Consider the following 21,895-nt stretch of genomic DNA (forward strand, 5'->3'; position numbering starts at 1 on the left):
GAAAAAAGGGGGGGGGGATAGGTAAATATCAAATTATGAGTCAGCTATGTGGTTAGATGCCCTGGGGCTCCAGAGAGGAGAAGGGGCGTTCTCAGGACAAGAACAGGTGTTCAGTAATTAGTAGTTTGCCCTGCCCTACTGATAGGTCAGAAGGTTATCTCTGATCATCTCTCATTATGGGCCACTAATTTAAGATCTTCTAGGTAGTTAAGGGTCAGGGGTGCAAAATTTCTCTAGAGACCACAGGGTCTCAGTTGGTTGGCTTTAGCTCAAATAATGGCAGTTTTGCGGGAAATTACATTTTGAAAGAATTCCAACTCCCTGCTGCTCGTCCAATCCTGGGAATGTGTTCCTTTGAACTTGCTGCTTCCCCTGAAGCCTCGAAATCTTACCTATAAAAGTAGACATGACAGAAATGTGAGTGCAGGATGAAGGAACTGAAGCACCTACAGTCCTTTAGCGGTGTCCAGACGTGGGGAGAAACCCCCACAAACACAAACGAGTCCTATTCCTTACAACCTCGCAGGCCCCTCAAACAGCCCGTGGGCTGTGGTTACAGGCTCTTGGTGAGCTGTAAATGGCTAGTCTACTCAAAAATAAAAGCTTATTATCCTTTGATCAAAACAGCAGAGGGGAAATGGCCCGGTCTAGGGTGACCCCCAGGGGCTAGGAGGCTGCCTTTTGAGTGGAGGCTGAGTTGATGGACACAGAGAAGGTTCTAATCCACAGTTAGGGTCTCTTTTCTGCTTTTTTAAACCAGGTCAGCCCTTGCCAGGGGGCTGTTGTGCGACCCAATGAAATAGTGGGAAGTAAAAGGACTTTTGCAAAGAGGAGGAAAGACGACATCAAGAGCAGTCATCTGTGCTAAAATGACAGCTCATTAATGCAGATTTAATTAGGTGATCGTAGGAGTTTAATTTTCAGTGGGAGGAGGGTGTTCTCCTCAGGGGACCCTGGGACTAACTCGGGGTGGTGGGTAAGAGGCCTGGGTTTGTCTCCATCACTAGCCAGGTGTGCAGGGCCGATTGTCCAACCTCCCAGGCCTTGTTTTCCTACTTGGAAAAATGAGAGTCATTGAGCTGATTTCCTCCACTAAACAATGGATGGGAACACAGTCCAGAAAGTATCAGGTCCCCCAAAAATACAAGGGTTAGCATCGTCACATCATGATCATTTGTTTCTCTCAGCTGGCAGTCCAGGGGAGCCCAACTTTGCCAGAGAATGGAGGTTTTGTTTCTGTTTATTAATTCGTTATTGGCCACCATCTCCCAAGGACTCAAGGTAGCACATAAAGACACATGCCTAGTACAGCATCATTCCAGAAAATACCGCAGCGAGTCTCAGAGGCCATGCTCATAGGCAGCACAATGCAGAGATTTTTTTGGGGGGTGGGTGGGTGTGGGGAGGGGGTTGTCTTCCTGCTTCGTTTTTTGAGTTTATTAATGGAAGATAATAAGTAAGATTCCTTTGTTCAGGGGGTACACATCTCTGCAGTGTCTACAAAATGTGTTAGATAATCTCCCCTTTACAGGCAGAGTCGCAAAGGCATCATGGGAATGGGACCCCTTCTGGGTCCATCCTCACCGACCATCACCTTCATGACAAGGAAGCTGACACCTCAAAGGGACAGGAGCCGGACTTCACTGCAATATCAGGATGGGGCACCATCGAAGACGCGGTGGAGTGCTCCTTCAGTGGATGGCGAAGGCCACTGGTGAGAGCAGAGGTGCTTCACTTCTGAACATAAAGGAGACTGAGCCCAGCCCTCTCTTAGGGGGTCTTGTGTCCAGTCTAGACAGAATGGGGATCATTTCGTGCCCGACTGCTCTGTCCTCAGCCTGTTGGGGCCCCGACGATGAAGGGGAGAGGATGCTGAGTGCTGTATCCCCCGGGCAGCACCCAATATGTCCGATGCTCTCCATGCCTTGGCCCCTGGACAATGACTCAAGTTCAAAGCCACTGGGGGAAATATCCAGAAGACAAGTGTCAGCAGAGCTTGGTGGAGCATTTGCAATGACTGTGCATGAAAGACACCAGGAAAATGTGTCCTCCAGGAGAGAAAATCGCAGGGACACAGTCTCAACATGAGCACAGCTGGAGAAACAGCGCCAAGCCAGGCCAACAGCCCTGCGGTGGGTCGGCCTGTGAGTGGAGAAATGCACTCTGGGAGGAAAGGCTGCTGGAAGCTGGGCCTGGGCACGCCTGACCGAGGGCAACTCTCTGCTATGGGCTCTCCCCTCCCCCCTCCCCCAATGTATATGTTGAAATCTGTTAGTACACCCAGACCCAAGAGGAGACCCCTAGCCTGAAACTCTACCTCCAAAAGCAGAGGGCAGGGAAAGACAGGAGAAAGAGGCTGGGCACTCCATTCTGGTAATTGACCAAGTTTATTAGGGAAACTTATGTACAACGCACACTTTGGGCAGCTGCAAGATGAAATGGGTGTCTGCACCTCTTCGCCAGAGTCCAGGAATAAGGTAAAGGGTTGGGGGCAGTCCCGGGTACTAGTACGTGGATGCTACCAGGTGCACGGAATCACTTGACTTGTTTGACCAGGTCAGGACACTGACCTGTCCCAGGATCCAGCTCAGTGGGAGGCTGAGAGGGGGACTGGTTTATGTCAGGACGAGCACTGATTACGATCAGATACTCACCCAGCAGCTGCTGGAAAACACCTGCTCACTCTCTCACAGCAGATTGAACTGCTGGTCTCTGCCCGAATGAGGCTCCTTCGCAGCTCACGTATCTATCACTTTTTTTTCTTTCTCTTTAAAATATATTTTTATTGATTTCAGAGAGGGAGATAGAAACATCAATGATGAGAATCACTGATCAGCTACCTCCTGTGCACACTACACTGTGGATCGAGCCTGCAACCCGGGCATGTGCCTTGGCTGGGAATCGAACTGTGACCTCCTGGTTCATAGGTCAACACTCAACCACTGAGCCACACTGGCCAGGAATGTATCACCTCTTAGAGGCCTCCCTGACCGGCTAGTGTCAGGAAAGCATCATGTCCCTATTATCATATTACCTTGTTCTCTCCACAGCATCCATCAACCTCCTCAAACCTCAACTGCTCCCACTTGTATTCTCTGGTTTCTCCACTGTAATATATGCTTCTGAAGAGAAGAACCTTGTGTTCCTGCCTTGTGTGCTCCATCTCAGGATCCTAGAGCAGACATCGCACTCTGAGAGCCAAAGGAATTCTCACAAAGGGTGCTGGTGCTCACCTGCTCCACCTGGTGGACTGTGTCCTTTCCTCCGTTCTCATCTTGGCTTGGTGATCAGAGCTCTGGAGCATCATGTGGTGCCTGGACCCAGTGCTCTGGGGGCTCTGCATGGCTAGTGTGGAAGGTTCCACAACTGTGGGAGGGGTGGAGCCTTGAGGGTATGGTGGGCGGAGCGCTGGCGTTTGAGGACATCTGGAACCCCTGGTTCTGTCCAGTTACCTGGCCTTGAGCAAATGACATTAGTCAGAAACAGAATTTGACCCCAGATTCTATTTTCGTCTCTCCAGTCTTTCCTGTGAAAAGCAGATGGAGCTGTGTTTGGCCCCCTAATTCTCAGGTCCAGATCTGGGTCAGCGGTTCTCAAACTTGAACATGCGTGCAAATCCCCTGGAAGGCCGTAAACACAGGTGGTTGGGCCGCCTCCCAGTTTCTGACTCAGCAGGTCTTGGTAGGACCAAGAACCTGAATGTGTAACGTGTTCCAGATATTGGGCTGCTGCTGGTCCAGGGACCACACTTTGAGGACCACTGAACTAGACTCTGAGGCTTCAGGCAATGATGGTCAACACAATGTGGTTTCGTACAGTTCTGTGGCATTTGTAACCCAAGTTTCAGATGCATTCTCCTTTGCTCCTCCCCAAACCCTGCGAAGTGGGTATTAGGCCCAATTTACAGATGAGCAGACTGAGGTTTGCTGTGTCACATAGAGCAAGTCCTGGCTCCAACACCAGCTGGCCCTCTCCTGTACTTCCTGGAGGGGTGAACATCCTACACATTTGCTATCCACAAGGTCACTGCCCTACATCCCAAGTCCTACTAGTCTGGCATGCATTACGGCAGTTGCCTCCTTAGGGGGCCTGTGCTTCCCCCTCTTCTCACAAGCAGCCTACAGCACAGAGGAATGGATGGGGTTTCACTTCTGCTCTGATGGGTGCTCCTGTGTGATCCTGAACAAGTTATGTAACACTTTATAGTTTACAGTCATTTTTTCCATTTATCCTCTCATTTGGTAGTTACCGCAATCCAACTTCAGATTCCACTTACGCTCCCCCATTGCCTATGGCAGCCGTGGGCAAACTACTGCCCGCTGGCCGGATCCGGCCTGTTTGAAATGAATAAAACTATTGAAAAAAAAAGACCGTACCCTTTTATGTAATGATGTTTACTTTGAATTTATATTAGTTCACACAAACACTCCATCCATGCTTTTGTTCCAGCCCTCTGGTCCAGTTTAAGAACCCATTGTGGCCCTCGAGTCAAAAAGTTTGCCCACCCCTGGCCTATGGGATCGAGCCCAGGATTCTCGGTAAGGCATTAAAAGTTCTCCAAGATCCAGCCCCTGCCTCCTCCGCTGGTTTCCCTAGAACAAAGCTATCCTTTCAAGTGTTCTCAGCATGTGTGTTGGCACTGGCCAGGCACCCAGACACGTACCTGAGTGGAGGAAGTCCAGTGCTGCTCTTCGGACATATGAAGTCCTTCTGCCTCCACGTCTCTGTGCTGGCGGGCTATACTCACCTGCTCTGTGACTGTGCACCCCACTTTCCTGAGGAAGAAGGGGCAAGGCATGGCTGTCTGGTAGAGCATCTGATCAAAGAGGACTGTGCCACTGATGAGCATGCTCAATGTTCAGCTAAGACGAACCAGGGTGCCGGGAGGCTGACCACATAGTAATTTTTATCTTTTCCTCTAAAAACAATGGTAAACGTGAATCCAAGAGTATTTCAGAAGCACAGGTTTTAGAGAGTCAGGCCTAACCCGCACTCCTATATGAAGATCTCTCACTGGGCCCTTTCAGAGTCCCTGGCATATGGACGTGGGCTGTGATAGCCCCTCCACACTCCGTGGCTTGGAAACGAAGGCATGCGTTGCTCTCGCTGTAGGCAGAGCTGTGTGGAAGGCTCTGCAGAGGCCTCCGTGGACCCAGGTTCCTTCCCTGGGTGCTGAGAGCGCCAAGCATTTGTCTGCATGGCTGGCTGAGGGCACACCGCTGGGTTCCTGCTGGTGGGAAGCAGAGAGAAGGTGGAAGGGACCTGAAATGGCATACACCCCTTCAACTTCCATCCCTTGGTGAGGATTAGCCCCTTGGCCACGTGGAACAGCAGGACGGACTCGGGAAAGCAGTCCCTAACTAGAAAGCTCGGTGCCCAGCTAGCACTCTGTCAGTATGGACAACCAGGGTCTTCAGTAAAGGAGCATTTTATTTCTTTTATTTTACAGAGGCACTTGAAACCGCTACTCAATTATCTTTTTTAAGCAAATTCAGTAGAAAAAAAATAAGACTTAACTTACATAAAAATGTTAAACAACTGGATTTATTTCAGAATGAAACCAAGGGGAGACCACTTGGGCTTAGCTGTCTCCAGCACACTAGTTCGCTGACGTGTTTGCTATGGGCCTTCCCCAGGAGGACAGGGACTTTGTCCACTGCTGATCGCAGCATCCAATAGTCCTGACGCACGGGCGATTAATAAATCTCCACTGAAAGAAAAAATAAAGCTGAGACATTTCACAATGCAGTGGTTTTAAATTATTTTATGATGTGTGTGCTCTGCTTAGTCACCAAGAGCAGAAGGAATATTTTTGAGGATCTAATGATAAAAAGGTTCTACCATGTGTAAAGAATATAACATCCACATGCTAGACAAAATACAAAAGTACCAAGTACCAAGAAGGTCTGCACAAGCTCCTGAATGACCCTGTGTTACGTTTCAACTCCAAAGGAAAGCTAGTAAGAGTCTGACCCTATGTTGTGGCTGAGATTATTTTTAAAACCAAAGCACTGTCTTTTTTAAAAAATATATATTTTTATTGATTTCAGAGAGGAAGGGTGAGGGAGTGATAGAAACATCAATGATGAGGAATGATCATTGCTCGCTGCCTCCTGCATGCCCCCTATTGGGGATTGAGGCGGAAACCCAGGCATGTGCCTGGGGAATCAAACCATGACTTCCTGGTTCACAGGTTGATGCTCAACCACTGAGCCACATTGGCTGGCCCAAAGTCCTGTCTTAACTCCCAGATGTGAAAAGCATATTGTGTGACATTACAAAGACTTGTAAAATGCAGGTCCCTTCATGTACTGACAGATATTAAACGGTCTATGATCGAGACTCAGCCTTTTGTTTCCTAAAGACAAATTCAAACATTTTGCCACCATTATGACCAAAAGAATAATTCAAACTAGTCCTGCCACTTGTAAATTAGAAATAAATTCTTACAGAATGGGAAATTCACTCTACCAAATATAACAGTAAACATTATGAAAATAAATTCAGTGACCTTTTTAAAAAAGATTACAAAATTGAATTTATTGAGTTTCACACAAGATGCACTTATAAAATTAGTACTGAATGCCATTTTGACAGAAGAAATGAACATCATTCCGAACTCCCAATACATCCTGCAAAGGAAATTAAAATCTTGCGGAATTGACAGCACAGTCACAGAATAATTCGAGCTGAAGTGGAAGATACACCCCTGCCGTATTTTTGCTCTGATTAGGGCTCTGTTTGGCAAAGTTTTCCCCAAAACTATTCCTATTCATTGTGGACATTGTTCTTTTTGATGGAGGAGAAAAGATGAGAACAAAATAATTCTAAAATGGTGCTTCATTGAAACACACAAAGCAACTTAAAAGTCTTTTCATTTTTAACGCGAAGTACTTCGCGGTCTCACAAAAGCATTTCTGTACAGTTTCCTTTTATCCCACGTGAACATTAACCTTCAGATTTCTTCACTTAACGCAAAACATTAAAATTCACTTGTATGTCACAGGAAAAGCCAAAGCATTCAAGCTAGCTTTACGTTTCACCCAGGAAACAAACCCCCTGAAATTACCTCCGCACATCATGTGCCTGAAACAGCAGCACAGGAGCCGAACTTCAGAATGAAAAGGTCAAAGGAAAGAACAGTGACATCTGGACACTCTGAAACTGGAGGCTGCAGAATTTTTATAAAGATGCAGGAAGGGTTCTCAAGCTAAAATGTAGTGGGAAACAGCTTGTCTTATGAGGCAGGCCACAAACTAATAAGCAAGCAGACATGGAATCTTGACCTCAACCAACCAAAAAGCACCTTTTGGTTGCTGTTCCCAACATCTACACACAAACTCGTCCCCACTCCCAGTCAGCCACCCACACCCCTCACTGGCTTCCTCCCCCAGCGCAGGCACCCCAGGCAGTGCCGTCCCCACAGACGCTCCCACAGGACACAGGCCAGCCCCAGGCACAGGCACAGGCACTCCAGACAGAAAGGCTAATGCACTTTAAAAGCCTGAGCAAGACGGCTGCTCAATCCACTTATTTACTTTAAAATTGTCACTTAAAAATCTGTTACAGGTTGACACCTTTGAATTGAGTACAATTCTTTAGCCGATTCAACACCAAATCCTTTTAACTGTAACAATTGATGAAGCAATTAGTTTTAAAGTGTAATCAGTTATCTATACAGTAAAGTTAACCCCGCTCTGCTTTTTTCAGTATAAAAAGTACATCTTTGTAAGGTAATTTCTATTTCACCCACTGCAATTAAACAATGCACGGCTCACATTTTGCTTTAAAGAGTAAACTGAAAAATTATAAACATATTCTGTGATGCATAACCTTCATTAATTAATATTTTTTAAATAGACAAAATGGCTTCGGGCTTGTTTTCCCCTATAAAATGCTACTATTCATCATGTCTTATTTAAGGTAGCCTTTTATTCTGATTAATTCAGATACATCTTCCAGGATTATTCTGTGGTGAGAATATTTATCTTGACTTAAGTGTAATTACTTTTTTAAATGCTTTGGCAGATGAAGCAGTTTGAAACTGTCTGTGGAACTAGTATGGGACAGGGCAGGTAACGTTGTGGGGAAAGCTTCCGTTTCCCAGGTAGATCCCCTTACATTGCAGAGGCCGGCGGCCAAAGCCAATGTTTTGGAAGCACAGACGGACCGAGTTGAAGTGATTCGAGGTTGTTCCCATCGGGCCGGAGTGACTGCTGCTTCTCGGGGGAAGAGGGGCTCCCCACGCCATCCAGGCTGGAGGTCACTGCTGTTCCGTGACCTGACCTTCAACCAGGCCACATTACTGGAAGAAAGCTACTCAGATTTGCTTTCTGTTAATAATTTAAGTTTTAAATAAATATATAAGTGCCACGTTTCGCATCTGTCCGCCCCGGCAGCACTGTGGCTGCCCCAGGCCTCGGCGCTTGGCACAGGGAGCCGCAGAATTCAGTCAATTCGGTTTCCGCAAATTGTGAACCTGTCTATGTCCAACAGATCTTTCTTTGAGGACCTGTGCTTCAGTTCAGAGTTTTCCTGTGTTATGTCCTTCTCCTCACCGTCTGGAGTTGTCAGGAACTGGTCAGAATTACTTGTCACAAGTAACGGTATGACATTTTCCTTCTGATGGCTAGGCTGGTTGGTGACAGAGGCAGACAAGGTTTCTTCTGTGGAAAAACAGGGCCTTTAGTTAGAACAGGATTTCCTCCAAACGTATACTAAAGATGAGCTTACCAATACCATGGTACTGAATAAAAAGTATAATGATAACCAAACAGCACATTGCAGAAGCAGGCATCTATCCTATATAATAAAAGAGAAACCTGTTAATTGATTGTCCCTCTGCAATGCTCACCAGCCAATCAGGAGTGCATATGCAAATTAACCTGACAAAGATAGCAGGTTAATTTGCATACACAGGCACCGGGTGGAGAGCAAAGTGGGCGAGCTGGCAGCTTGGGAGGCCTTGGCTCCCTCAATCGCTCCCCGGAAGCCGCCAGGTGGAGAGCATAGCAGGAGAGCTGGCGGAGCAATGGAGCGGCTTGGGGAATTTGGTTCCCCAATCCGCCAGATGGACAGCAGAGAGGGAAAGCTGGTGGCTTGGAGGTCTTGGGAGAGGGTGAGGCCATGGGACGGAGTCAGAGCAGGAAGGGAAAACCAAGAGCTCGGGTAGCACCAGGAATTCTGGGAATAATTCTGGTGGCAGCTCCAGGGCCAGAAGCGGAAGCCCAGAGTGCAGGGAGCACCAGGAATGCTGGGAATTGTAGTTCTGGTGGCAGACGGATCTCCTAGACACTAGAGCAAAGTGAGCCTGGAGCAAGTTACCTTTACGGTGGGAGATAGAGGGAAAGCAAAGGTGAGAGACATAAGTAAAATCAGAGTGTCTAGGAAAAATTAAAGGGAATATATCCTAAGACTTCCAGGAAGTCTCCACCAATGAAGCAAAGAAAAAAAAATGCCTCTATTATTCTGTGAGCAACAAACCAAACTGAGTTGGGGTCTCAGACAATTGGCTCATATTATTTCAAAGACAGACAGAAATTCCCGGATTGGAGAGGGTTCCCAGATTGGAGAGGGTGCAGGTCGGACTGAGCGACCCTCACACCCCTCAGTGCACAAATGTTGTGCACCGGGCCTCTAGTGTACATATATATAAAAGGCTAATACACTAAGTGTCCCTCCCACTGTCCAACCGGTCACTATGACACGCACTGACCATCAGTGGGAAGACGCTCAACGCAGGAGCTGTCGAGCTGCAGTGACTTGGCAGTGGCAGTTCTCAGGTGATGCACCCCGAAACCAGAGAGGATGGTGTCCAATTCCTCACGGGGCTGCGTGATTCTACCTTAGGCTGTGGGTTATGTTGTTGCTGGGGCACTGTCAGCCCGAATCTGGTTTACTACACACTTGTGTTTGTGTTCCACACCCGTATGACAGCAACTTCGCCGAGTGCCCTCTCAAACTCTGGGACCCCTTGGGGGATGTCAGAGAGCCGGCTTTGGCCCGATCCCGCAGGCCAGGCCAAGGGACCCCACCTGCCGGAGGGACCCCTCACTCTGCAGACACCCGGGAGAGACTGTGGGAGGTAGCTCCAGGGCGTGTCTGGCCCATCTTGCCCAGTGCTGCCGCGCTGGCCACCTTCTAATTTCCTCTCAATGTGCACGAATCTGCACACCGGGCACTAGTGATGCATAATAGAACGCAGAAGCCATGCCATTACTGTTAGTTAACCCGCGTTAACAGGTGCTCACTGCAGATCCACTGAACGTAAAAACTCAGAGCACTGCATGGGGTCATCTGTGATGGGATCTAAACAGAAACATTAGCAATAACAACTAATAAAGTGAAGTCAAACCCTGAAAGCACAGTGATTTGTTACAGGGAGAGGGAGGACAGTAACTCTCCGGAAGATGAAGCAGAGAAGCGACGAGAAGGCCCCGCCTACCTTGGGAGGGCTTGCACTTGCTCTGTGGTTTACTGGGCGGCTTGCAGGGAGTGCTGGAGGGGGGGGGGTCAAACAGCTTCTCTTCCATCTTGGCCTCCTTCACATATTGGCAGGATTTCCCCAGCAGCACAATGCTGTTCAGTACTTTCAGGGATATCAACCTAAACACAGAAAGAGACAGCGACCACTGTTGGAACTCATCTCAATCGCGGGGAGTGCCACCCACCACCAGGTGAACAGAGGACCCGGGAGTCAGAGGCCCGAGTCTGAGACATCCCACACCGAGGGCCTAGCGCCGCACACAGGTTTCCCTATCACGGGGGAATCTGGGATAAATGCCTACTTCTCATGTAAGAAGTCATATCATTTAAAAGTTATACCTTCTGACTATTTAACATTTATTTTCTTCCTATATCACTTAGAAGTTTCACCTTCCGAATTATTTAATTTTTTCTCTTACTACAAAACAAATACATTTAGTAGCTACAGATGAACAAAAAACATATAAAATAACGTATAGTCCCACACTCTAGCGCTGATCCCTGGGACACCTGCTGCATCCCATTCACCACGCTGCTGTGTGCACACATCTATTTGAACTTTTCCGCTGTTTGGAATGGGGCTACGAAGCAGGAGGGGCTGGAGTTTGGAATCAGTGCACAGACCTGGGGCCCAAGAGTTTGAGTTCACATCTGACTCCACTGACCCAGCGGTTCTCAACCTGTGGGTCGCGACCCCTTTGGTGGTCGAACGACCCTTTCACAGGGGTCACCTAAGACCATCCTGCATATCAGATATTTACATTACGATTCATCACAGTAGCAACATTACAGTTATGAAGTAGCAACGAAAATAATTTTATGGTTGGTTCACAACATGAGGAACTGTATTTAAAGGGCCAGAAAGTTGAGAACCACTGGCCTAGAAGCTGCCAGTGGACCTGAGTTGCTAACCTGTCAGTCCACAGAGGAGATGCCTTTGATGAGGTGCTCAGAGCAGCGCCAGGCACACAGAAACGTCAACCAATCTTGTTATTTCATTATCATAATTGTTGTTTCACATAAATAGCATATGATAAATATTTTCCGCTATCAGTTCATGTTCTTCAAGGGCACTACTAGTATTTTAACGGACCTAATTATTGTGCTGTATGGGTTATCCTATAACAAAGCCCCCTCAAAGCCCCTAGTTTCTGGATATTTAGATTATTTTAAGTATTTTTCTTCTATTAAAAAGTTTCTGATTAAGAACACTTACATTAAATCTGTATTTCCTCAAAATAAGTTCCTGGACAGCTATAATTACAGAAGTCAGATTTCTAGACCAAAGGTACATAACATTTTCAGGTACCTGACACAAATCTGAAAAAAAAAACAAAAACGCCAAACCAAAACAAAAAGAACCCTCTTCCTACTGGAATCTCCTCACCTACGAGGCCCTAAATGGCCCTAAGTGTCCAGGACCTCACTGCCCTGGGTAGGGAGTGAGGAAGTGGGTGCTGTTTCTGAGGTCTGAGATGAAACGTGGCAACGACAGGTCACAGGCCAGGGGGGCAAGTGTGAGGCAGGGCTTAGCAGGCCCCTGTGGACTCTACTCCAGGAGACAACGCTCCCACCTCGGGCCTCACAGCTCCTTGGCCAGCTGGCTGGGGGCCGTCTAACTTACGAAATCCGAACCAGAACTCTTGATTCCAGCCCTGACCCTCCAAACACAAAACAAAATGAACCCCACATATATATGTCACAGGCTTCCCCGTCACAGTAAGTGGCAATTCCATAGCCCTAATTGCTTGGGTCCAAACTCTGTACTCACATTTGATTCTTTTTCATCCCCTCACACCGCACATCCCATCAATCCCTCCACCAGTCCTGCCTAGCTCCACTTGCAAAATATGCCCCTGACAAATCCTCCCACTCAATTCCAGCTACGGCCACCGGCCCTGAAAGAACATAACAATTACCTCTTGACCCAGCCGCCTTATGCTCCTCCTGTCGCCGCACTCCAGTCCCCTCTCTGCCTAGCAGCCAGGGTGGCCCTGGCAAGAAGCCAAGGGAAGCAGTGCTTCCTTCTGCACAGGACCTTCCAGGGCTCTCCCTCCTGCAGAGCTGAGGCTCCGGCCCTGCCAGGGCTGCCAAGTCCTCTCCCGTGTGCCCCTGGCATCAGGCCTGCCCTGTGTCCCCTCTCTGAGCCTGCATGGACTTCCCCTTACTCCATCGTCAGCAGAGAGGCCCCTGCTCTCTCCAGGGCAGCCACCTCTGTGGCTCTCCGTCCAGACACTACCATGCTTTTCTTCCTGACACTTGCTACCAATTTGTCTTTCTGGTGGTTGCCTACTTTCCCACTGGAACTTAGGACACAAAAGCAGGTCCTGTGTCCTTTTCAGTTGGTCCCTAGCCCAGCACTGGGAGCAGCCACGAGCACTGCTCACTGAGGAGCGCAGAGTGGAGGACCTATGAGGGCAGGGCTGCGAGCTGCCCCACAGCTCAGTGAGAACAGTCTGGAAGCATGTTCCTGACTCATGATGCTCCTGAGACAATGACAAGTGACAGATGCTGTGCTCCTGTGGCAGGAGCTTCCGGGCACTTGCCATGTGCCAAGCACATGGGAAGGGACAAGGTAGGAGACGCATGTGGGAAACCAGGACAACACAGATGTCTCTGGGAAGCAGACCTCAGCCCAGGAGACGATTCTGAGCAAATCTAGGGCTGAGGTGACTGCTGCCCTGCTTGGTCTCTCCCTTTTCTCCTCGAGATACTCAGTTCTGACTGTCTCCCACACTGACACTTGCAGCGAAACTCTTCGTGCTCCACTGAAGCCAGCGCTGGAGGGTCCCTTTTTCTTTCTGGGCAAGTAAGCCTAAAGCTGGGATCAGCTGCTTTATCATAAATTCACTTCTTGAGAAAACTGAGACAAAAATGTATCTTTATATTGTTATTTTCTTATCATTTCTCTTCCCCAACCAGAGTGTAAGCCACGCAAGACCAACAAATCTGCAAATAAAAATTCAGCCAGTCACAGGCAGAGCAACTACACTTCTATGACACAGGCCTCGAGGATGCGAAACCATTAACGTGGCAAGCACAGGGGAAATTCAAAGAGGTTTCCGTACATACAGAGATGTTTGAATGCAACGGCAGATTTTATTTTATAAAATATGGGTAAAACTTAACTTGTAAGTAAAAAGAGCTTTAAGTAAATGATTTCACTAAAGGTTAAAATAAAATCTAAAGTGCTATTAATACTACTAGCAAATAGCAGCAATTTCATTGAACCAGAGCTTAACCGAGTCACAAACATATTGGAGGTACAAGCCGTTATGGGGCCCCAGGACAGTTAGAATGGGTGTAGTCTGACTTGATTACATCTTGCATTTATACTTTACTGTATAACCAAAAACATATTCAAGAATAGTTCATCTTACCCAAAATAGAAGAGTATGACACAGGCATAAGACAGGATCCCTTGAACTTTAATTGAGCTTGTTACAACTCTGATGAGCTAGCCAGAAACAGACCAAAACAACAAACACACAAACAAAACACACAACCAAAGAGTTATTAGTTCATATTTAAGTAAAGTCATCTATACTGATTTTAACACTTTAGGCACACACCTGTAGCCTGTCTAAATCCAAGCAGGCAGTTCTAGATCTGTCGATTCCTAACAAACTGTGGCAACTTGTGAAACCTTTTGTGGTAGATTTGGGTGGTTCAGGCAAATCTAGGATGCCCATAGCTAATGCCAACCATTCAGGCACTGTGCCTAGTTCATAAATGCCACATCTGCCTGGCCCTAATAGAGAAGCAAGTCCGGTGATTTTTAACATGAAAAATTATTCTGGAAAATACAAATGGATTCATCATGCTGTTTGTGTCCCTGCCACGGCTAGATCCATTGCGTGGGCATTTCCATTTTTCTTGCTTTTTTTGTCCTTTGTCCTCTGACTCTTTTTAAGAATCCTCAATGACTCAGGGATCATAGAGAAAAGGGAACCTTAAAAGAACTAAAAGCTATTGCACAATCAATTATGTAAAGACTGAACAATTTCTGTCTCTTGGATAGCTGTGGTTAAACACCCATTTTCTTTTTAACCTCACAGAAATAAAGCAGTAAAATCTTGATCTTGGGAAGCTTGATGAGCAAATGTGGTGGGATCTGTCACTGCAAAACCACTCAGCTATTATAGCTCTGGCGGAAAAATGTGCCCATATACAGGCATTCTCCGCTTTTCAAAAGGCCACTGTACACCACTTCGCTTTTACAAAAGGCCACGTTGGTACTTGTTTTCACTCACTGAAAGAAAGCCAAAGGTAATTTTTGCTTTTACTATAAAAAGCATTTGATTTGCAGGGAGCTGACATAAACACAGTTCACACCCTGAGCAGCAAGAGTGGCCGCCAAGCTCCCTTCCAGGGAACTACATCAGCATCTCGGCATCAGGCCACCACAGCTGAGCCCTGTGTCTGGGAGCGTCTGGGCTTTATCTTCATTTTTTGTGTATCCGTTAGCAAGATGTGTCCTTAGTAGCAGTAGAGCTCAGAAGGGGGTTTACATTAAGTGTAGAAGTGGACATAATTAAGCATTTTGATCATCATGGTGAACAAAATAAACACGTAAATTAATGTCCCCTGCTTCTTTGGTTTACGCTATTCAGGCATATGAGAGGTTTCATAGAAACGCTCTACGCTCAGATAGTGGGGAGACTGTATCAGGGTCTCGGGGGACTACTACATGGAAATGGAAAGTCAGGGAGAACAACAGACCTTATCTAGTACTGTTATTATCATCTAAAAGAGTTTATTAGGGTGCCTTAAATAAACATCATAAAATAAATTTTGAACATATCTTTAAAATGCTGCCAGTAAAAGAATAATTGTGAGGACACAGAGGGATGGATTGTCACATGTTCTATAAAGTTTTTGTTATGAGAAACTGAAGTCCTCATCATTTCCTCTATTGAGGAATGACCTGCTATCCAAACAGCTGTGATGAAGCTAATGTGGCTCTGGGATTTCATTATTTTACTAGAGGCCCAGTGCACGAAATTCGGGCTGAGGGGCCCGGTCTGCACTCTCTCCTATCTGGAACCCCTCGGGGAATGTCCCTCTTGCAATCCGGGACCGCTGACTCCTAACCACTCCCCTGCCTGCCTGATCACCCCTAACCTCTCTGCCTGCTGGCCTAATCGCCTCTAACCACTGTGCATGCCTGCCTGACTGCCCCTAACTGCTCTCCCCTGCCAGCCTGATCACCCCTAACTGCCTCTGCCTTGGCCCCTGCCACCAGGTTTTGTCTGGAAGATGGCCGGTCTAATTAGCATATTACCCTTTTATTAGTATAGATAAGAAAGGTTTGCCAATGATCACATTCAAGGATTAAAGGACTTCATTTTTATTTAGTATATTATCAGGCAATTTTAAGATACATTCATCCAAAGCCTCATTTCCATGAGACCTTCATACATGATTTCTTTTACTTTTTTGGGGTATGAATTCACTTGAGGACTTAAGGTAATTCGTTTATAAGTAAGCATTGCCTCTCTTGGGCCTTAAAGAACTGATCCCAAGGCCTCGGTAGGTTCCTCAGAGTTGGAAACGTCTGCTGGAGGTCTGTGAGAGAAGCCTGCAAACCCCGGCCACTGGACCACTGCACAACGCCCTGCGAAAGCGCAGGCTTTCCAGAGGGTTTGGTAACTATTCAATAAGCTTACATATTTTGGTATAACAACCATAAAAACTCATTTAAAGAAAAAAAAATCTTTAAATACCAAATTAAAAACCCTATACTAATCATGAATAGAGTTTTCTGGTATATAAATTACTAGATAGTTATTATTTAGCAAAGCAGGGCCATATTCAAATACAATCATCTAACCAATCTTTTTAGATAATAATCAGTCTGGCTAACTAGATTTATCCTCACACTGTATGTATCATGTTTCTAGTTGTAGAAGACAAATGTAGAGCAATTCAATATTCTACCTTATCAATCTTTTAAACGTTTAACAAATATTTTACTCTTTAAAATCCTCCATTTTTCCAAAATTCTAGGAGTTCATTTTCCCAAGTAAAAGAAAGCTACATTACTATATAATAAACTACCAAGATAACGGAAAACATTTAGGATGTGGTTATTTGGAGAGCTGTACTGAAATTTAAATAACATGAACTCTATTGATCATCAACCGGACAAGCTAGTCTAACATACAGCTGGTATGACCTACAGCTTCTCTCTCCACCACTTAGGTGACTTCTGTAACTGTGCATTAAGCGAGAACTCCAGGTGACCTCTGGCAAAAAGTTCGCTGCCTTTGTTTTGAAGTGAGAACAGGTAGCCAATAAGGAATATAATGAAGTACAAGTGCAGCCAGCAAACCTTAACCAACATTATTAGAGCCTGACGTGGCCAGTAACTATTCACAAGGCTGTGCTGAGCAATTCATTAAGATATAAACTTGATGACATTTTTAGTGGGTTTAGTAAATTTCAGTGCTATTATTTAAAATATACATAATTCCTAAATATAAGACTAGAAAATGTCAATGTAAAAACTTTGGAAAATGAATACAGAATATTTTTCCATTTGAACATTTCATAATTTAATCTACTTAATTTGTTTCCAAGTTTTTGCTATAAATGCCACTATAATGTGTAACTTTGCCTAAAAGTCATTATATGCCTTTTACAGCTATTTCCTTAGAATAAATTCCTAGAACTGGAATTACTCCATTACACTGTCAAATTGCCCCTTTAGAGGTGCTAGACCAACTTACACTTCAACCAACATAAGTAATACTTGCCACACCCACCCCTACCACCAGGTATTTCCATAAAAAAAACTTTGCCAAATGAATAAGCAGAGTATTCTCATTGTTAGAAAAGCCATTATGTAAAAACAGTTCCTGATATCACTTATCTATTGGATGACTCAAATGTCAAAAGGATAACAAAAATTTTCCTCCAAGTCATTTACCTTTAATTTTTATATCATCCTTTTGAAACAAAGTTATTGATAATCAGCTGATTAATATTTTGTAACGACAGTCATTGCATTATTTAAAAAAGTAAGAAAGTACAGACTTACTAAAACAGCCAGTGGGAGAGGAATGAACCCCATCCTCCGTGCCACGGAGTCGCTGTAATCAGTGTACGCCTAGACAGAAGGGAGAAGGGTTCATGGACTTAAAGCACATGTATAAAGTACCACTCACTCATCACCAGCACATTTCCTAAACAGGTGAGGTTACGAGGAAGAAGGCACCTGGCACCTATTATGCAAGTTAGCAAAATGACGTGGAAATTTAAATGTTCATAAGAAGTTTTAAATACAAAGTTGTATAACTATTACAAAGCTGCAAAAATCATACCCTATTTATGTTAAGTATTAGTATTATTTTTATTAATTTGTAAAAATTTATTGTCAAGAACAGGAATAAGTAAGAAGTTTAAGTTGATGTAGCTTTCCCTTAACCAATATTTGGAGCTAAATTAAACCACCGTCAGTTAATTTCAGATTCTGTCTTTAATATAATACTCACGTTTTTCTGTCGACTACTAACAAGGTCAAAAGCAAGGCTGGCTCTATATTCACTGTACACCTAAAAACAAATAAGAATGTAATATTAAGTAATATAGTGCAAATATCTAAAGTGGGAAGAATTATATTCTGCAGATCAATATGTTTAATAATTAACCAGTAAAAAGGTCTTAATAGTCAAGCAGACATCTGGGTAGTGTTTCTCTATTTGTTTTCCTACAACAAGAGTAAACAGCTTCAAGTCCCCAACTGTTATGTTCACAAATATTTTAAAGGTTTCTCTTGAAAGAGAGATAAACGCTAGCCCTGGGATGGGTGGCTCAGTTGGTTGAAGTGTCATCCTATACAACAAAAGGTTGCAGGTTCAATGTCCGGTCGGGCGTATGCAGGAGGCAACCGACCAATGTTTCTCTCTCATATTGATATTTCTCTCTCTCTCTCAGTCCCTTCTTCTCTCTCTAAAATCAATGAAGAAAACATATCCTTGGGTGAGAATTAAATTTTAAAAAAGGAGAGATAAATACTCAATGATTATAGTCCTGAGAGTTTAGAGTTTTGGGAATAGTGGCTATTTTAAGTAGTATAACATATATAATTTGGAAATTTTAAATAAACAGTTTAAAAATTATTATTACTCCATCTCTAATAATGATGCCTTCTTAGAAAATAGATGCTGAGTAAGATATTCAATTGAGTTTTGAAAGCCTGTTTTAATAAAAACAATGTTATTTTAAAAAGATTAAACAGGTAATGACAGGTTAACAGTTTATGATGATTTTGATCTCAACTACTAGTCAATCCACACCTCCACCCAAAAGTGTGGAACCAGAATTATTTAATGCTGAAATACTATACTTTCAGTTGGGTAATAATTTTTAGAAACTTAAAAATATAATTCTAACTTTATAGTAGCAGTACTCTTCTAGTTTCTTCATAAATGCAATAAACCTAAACTTGTTCTTTTACAACTGTATATTATTAAGTAGAAGTGAACATCAAACACTAAATTGCTTACGAAAATACATACATCTGCAGTAATGTCGTTGAACTTAGTGATAAAGGCATGTTTTACAATATCCACAGCAATTTCTGATGCAATCACCATACAGACATCAGGAAATAACACCCAGAGATGATCTATAAAGTACAGGAAAAAAGAGACAATTAAACTACTTAATATAAATAGAATCCAATATCACAGGCTATCACAGAAATCCAAAATTCACAGGGCAAAACTGTAATGTTTTCAATAAAATGATACAGAGACAGAACTAGCATTCAATAAGTTATCGAAGGAGCCATATTTTATCAAGTGAAGGGATAATTCATTTACAGATGCTTATTCTGCACTTTCTCTGTGCCAAGCACTTCAGGGAGGACCTGGTGTGAGCAGAGCCTCAGCCTCCCTGCTGGAGCCAGCAGGGACCACTGGTGGGTGACTAATTAAGCAGGCTCATTATAAACCCCTCTGATTCCAGAGCTGCCTCAGGGGGACAGTAAACAGCTAGTAGGGACATGTGCTGAAGGCAACTGAACAATTTCCCCCTCTCTGATCATGGTGACTTAAAGATATAGCTCAATCATTTATTTAACTTCATATAGATGTAATCTGTACATCTTTACATGTATAAAAATGTCAATTTAGTACCAAGTACTTGATAAAAAACGCAAACAGATAAACCCCGAAGACCTTGAAGAAGGGTATAAGAACGGAACTGGGCAAGAAGAAAGTTAGAGACACTGACAAGCAACTGAGGACCCGGGCAGCTGCAAGGCGGGGTGGAGACACTGGCGCTGGGGCTACACTTGCAGACAGGCAGTGCAGGGGTTCTTAGTGAGTCTGACATCAGGCTGAGGTTGGGGGGATCAGGGACCTGATTTTATGGTTTCCACAAGAAAATAACTTCTGGACATAGATCTCATTTTATATCTGTTTCTGATTTTTCACAGGTACCTGAAAACTAGCAATGAATCAAAACAAATTAACGGGAAGTTATTAAATGCCTAGAACATGCATGGCACTCAGGTAATAAATAAAATGTAAAACATGATCTCACTTCTTAAGAAGAAAGTTGTACAAAAATGTCTGACATTAGAAAACTCTAAGTTACTTGAGACACCTGAGCATGTGGATCATTGCCCACCAAGCTCACTGCAGCATTGCCAGACGGTGCTGTAACTACCTGTCTACGTCTCTGTCAGCCTGTGAGTCCTAACATATGTTACCGCTTTTCACATGTGCTACATAGCAGACAGGCAGTGGATGTCTGCCAACTGCATGGATGGTGAAAATTCATGGAATCCTGACAACTTGTCAGCCTCACTTCAGAGCTGTATAAAAGTAACACTTTATTACTTTAATTTATCACTATTCAAGATGCTAATAGGCAGCAAATAAAAGACAAAGGTTAGGAAAGATCAGAAGCTCTTCTGGTGAACCCCTGAAATGTAAAAGTCTGACTGCATTTATATAACCACAGCTCACCTGGAAGCTGCACGGTCCACCACCCACCAAGAATACAGCCCTGGAGACGGCGTGCTGTTTATGGGCAAGGACTATTGCACATGCTATGTCTCCCAGCCACCAATTCTCTACTGAGACAGGGAGGGCTCATACCCAGAGTGAGCAGCCTCAATGCTGTAAAGTGCTCTGCATACACATTTCAGTCCATGTAAAAGAGTAATTTTGGACGCCATGGTATTTGTGAAAAGTTACTTACCTGGATTCCAAGAAAACTGTTCCATGTTCCGTAGACACACTATTAGCAAAAGCACATAATTTGTGAATCGCTCTTTAATATCTGAAAAAAAATTTCACATATAAATATATATTGCATATAAACCATATAATAAAAGTGTATGTATAAAGTTATTTCTTTTAGTGAGAACATGAAATTATGTTATGTGTAAGTATCTGTACAATAAACATACTATTTTGTATACAGAATGTCGCTACATTGGTAAGCCATTTACTTCTTTCACCTACACAATTCTAGCAAGCAAATTCCAGTTTTCTACAAATTTCAAAAAATATTCAAACCATTAGTCTGCTCAGGTTGATTCAGATTCCCCCAATGGACTATGGGGACTTACAACTGTTTTCATTTCATAGAAGAATTAAAAAATAGAAGCAGAGAGTGAAGTACAGGACTGGGTAATGTGAAAGCCTTCTATAGCAGAATACTTCCAATTTGCTAAATAGTGAGTATACAGCACTGACCTTACAAATCCTTTAGCTAACAGAGTGTTACAATTATGAAAGCATTTCTTAAGATACACGTAGAACTTATGGGGGAGGGGGAACAACAAGGTTTCATATTTATCATGTTACTAAGCACTATCATCTTGGTCTGAATGAATTTAATAAAAGCAAATAACTAAATTCCTGCTAAGAGCTAGTTTACACTTCACTTTGTAAGCTATTTTCTTATTACAGTCTAAGATATTATGTAATCAAGAAATGAAAGAAATCCATGTCTGCAGTAAGTTGGCACACCCGTGTGGGTGGGGCTGTGGCCAGTGCAATCACTTACCTAGTAACCCACATCAAGGCCTGTATATATTCAACTGTCGTTTCCCTAATATTCTAGTATCTTAATAATTCTGGGCCTCACCTTGCCACTCAAATGTGGGACCCCCTATAGCCCTCTGCATTTTAATTTCACCTTGGTGTCCCTTCCTCCAATTGTATTGGCTTCTCTTATCTTTTCTTTTTTATAACATATTTTATTGATTTTTTACAGAGAGGAAGGGCGAGGGATAGAGAGTTAGAAACATTGATGAGAGAGAAACATCGATCAGCTGCCTCCTGCACACTCCCTACTGAGGATGTTTCCACAACCAAGGCACATGTCCTTGGCCGGAATCGAACCTGGGACCCTTGAGTCCGCAGGCTGATGCTCTATCCACTGAGCC

General features: G+C 44.2%; 1 protein-coding gene and 1 long non-coding RNA gene across 3 annotated transcripts in view; both read right to left on the bottom strand.

Moving 5' to 3' along the window:
• Positions 1 to 13: 13 nt before the first annotated feature.
• On the bottom strand, positions 14 to 6,029 carry LOC107184992. Its single transcript, XR_001515905.1, has 3 exons — positions 4,664 to 6,029; positions 3,234 to 3,457; positions 14 to 392 (listed from the first exon to the last, which is right to left on the bottom strand). It is a non-coding gene; the product is annotated as an uncharacterized LOC107184992 (long non-coding RNA).
• A 483-nt stretch (positions 6,030 to 6,512) lies between these two features.
• TAPT1 (transmembrane anterior posterior transformation 1) overlaps positions 6,513 to 21,895 on the bottom strand; it is a 47,011-nt gene continuing 31,628 nt past the window's right edge. For both annotated transcript variants that reach the window (XM_006775836.2, XM_006775837.2), the window contains 7 exons: positions 20,701 to 20,781; positions 19,008 to 19,117; positions 17,982 to 18,041; positions 17,528 to 17,596; positions 13,866 to 13,942; positions 10,445 to 10,605; positions 6,513 to 8,666 (listed from right to left, as the gene is read on the bottom strand). In XM_006775836.2, coding sequence (XP_006775899.2) covers positions 8,449 to 8,666; positions 10,445 to 10,605; positions 13,866 to 13,942; positions 17,528 to 17,596; positions 17,982 to 18,041; positions 19,008 to 19,117; positions 20,701 to 20,781 — 776 coding nt within the window. In that variant the 3' untranslated portion in view covers positions 6,513 to 8,448. The remainder of the gene's footprint in view (positions 8,667 to 10,444; positions 10,606 to 13,865; positions 13,943 to 17,527; positions 17,597 to 17,981; positions 18,042 to 19,007; positions 19,118 to 20,700; positions 20,782 to 21,895) is intronic.

Source organism: Myotis davidii, unplaced genomic scaffold, assembly GCF_000327345.1.
Source record: "Myotis davidii unplaced genomic scaffold, ASM32734v1 scaffold204, whole genome shotgun sequence".
Lineage (NCBI taxonomy): Eukaryota > Metazoa > Chordata > Mammalia > Chiroptera > Vespertilionidae > Myotis > Myotis davidii.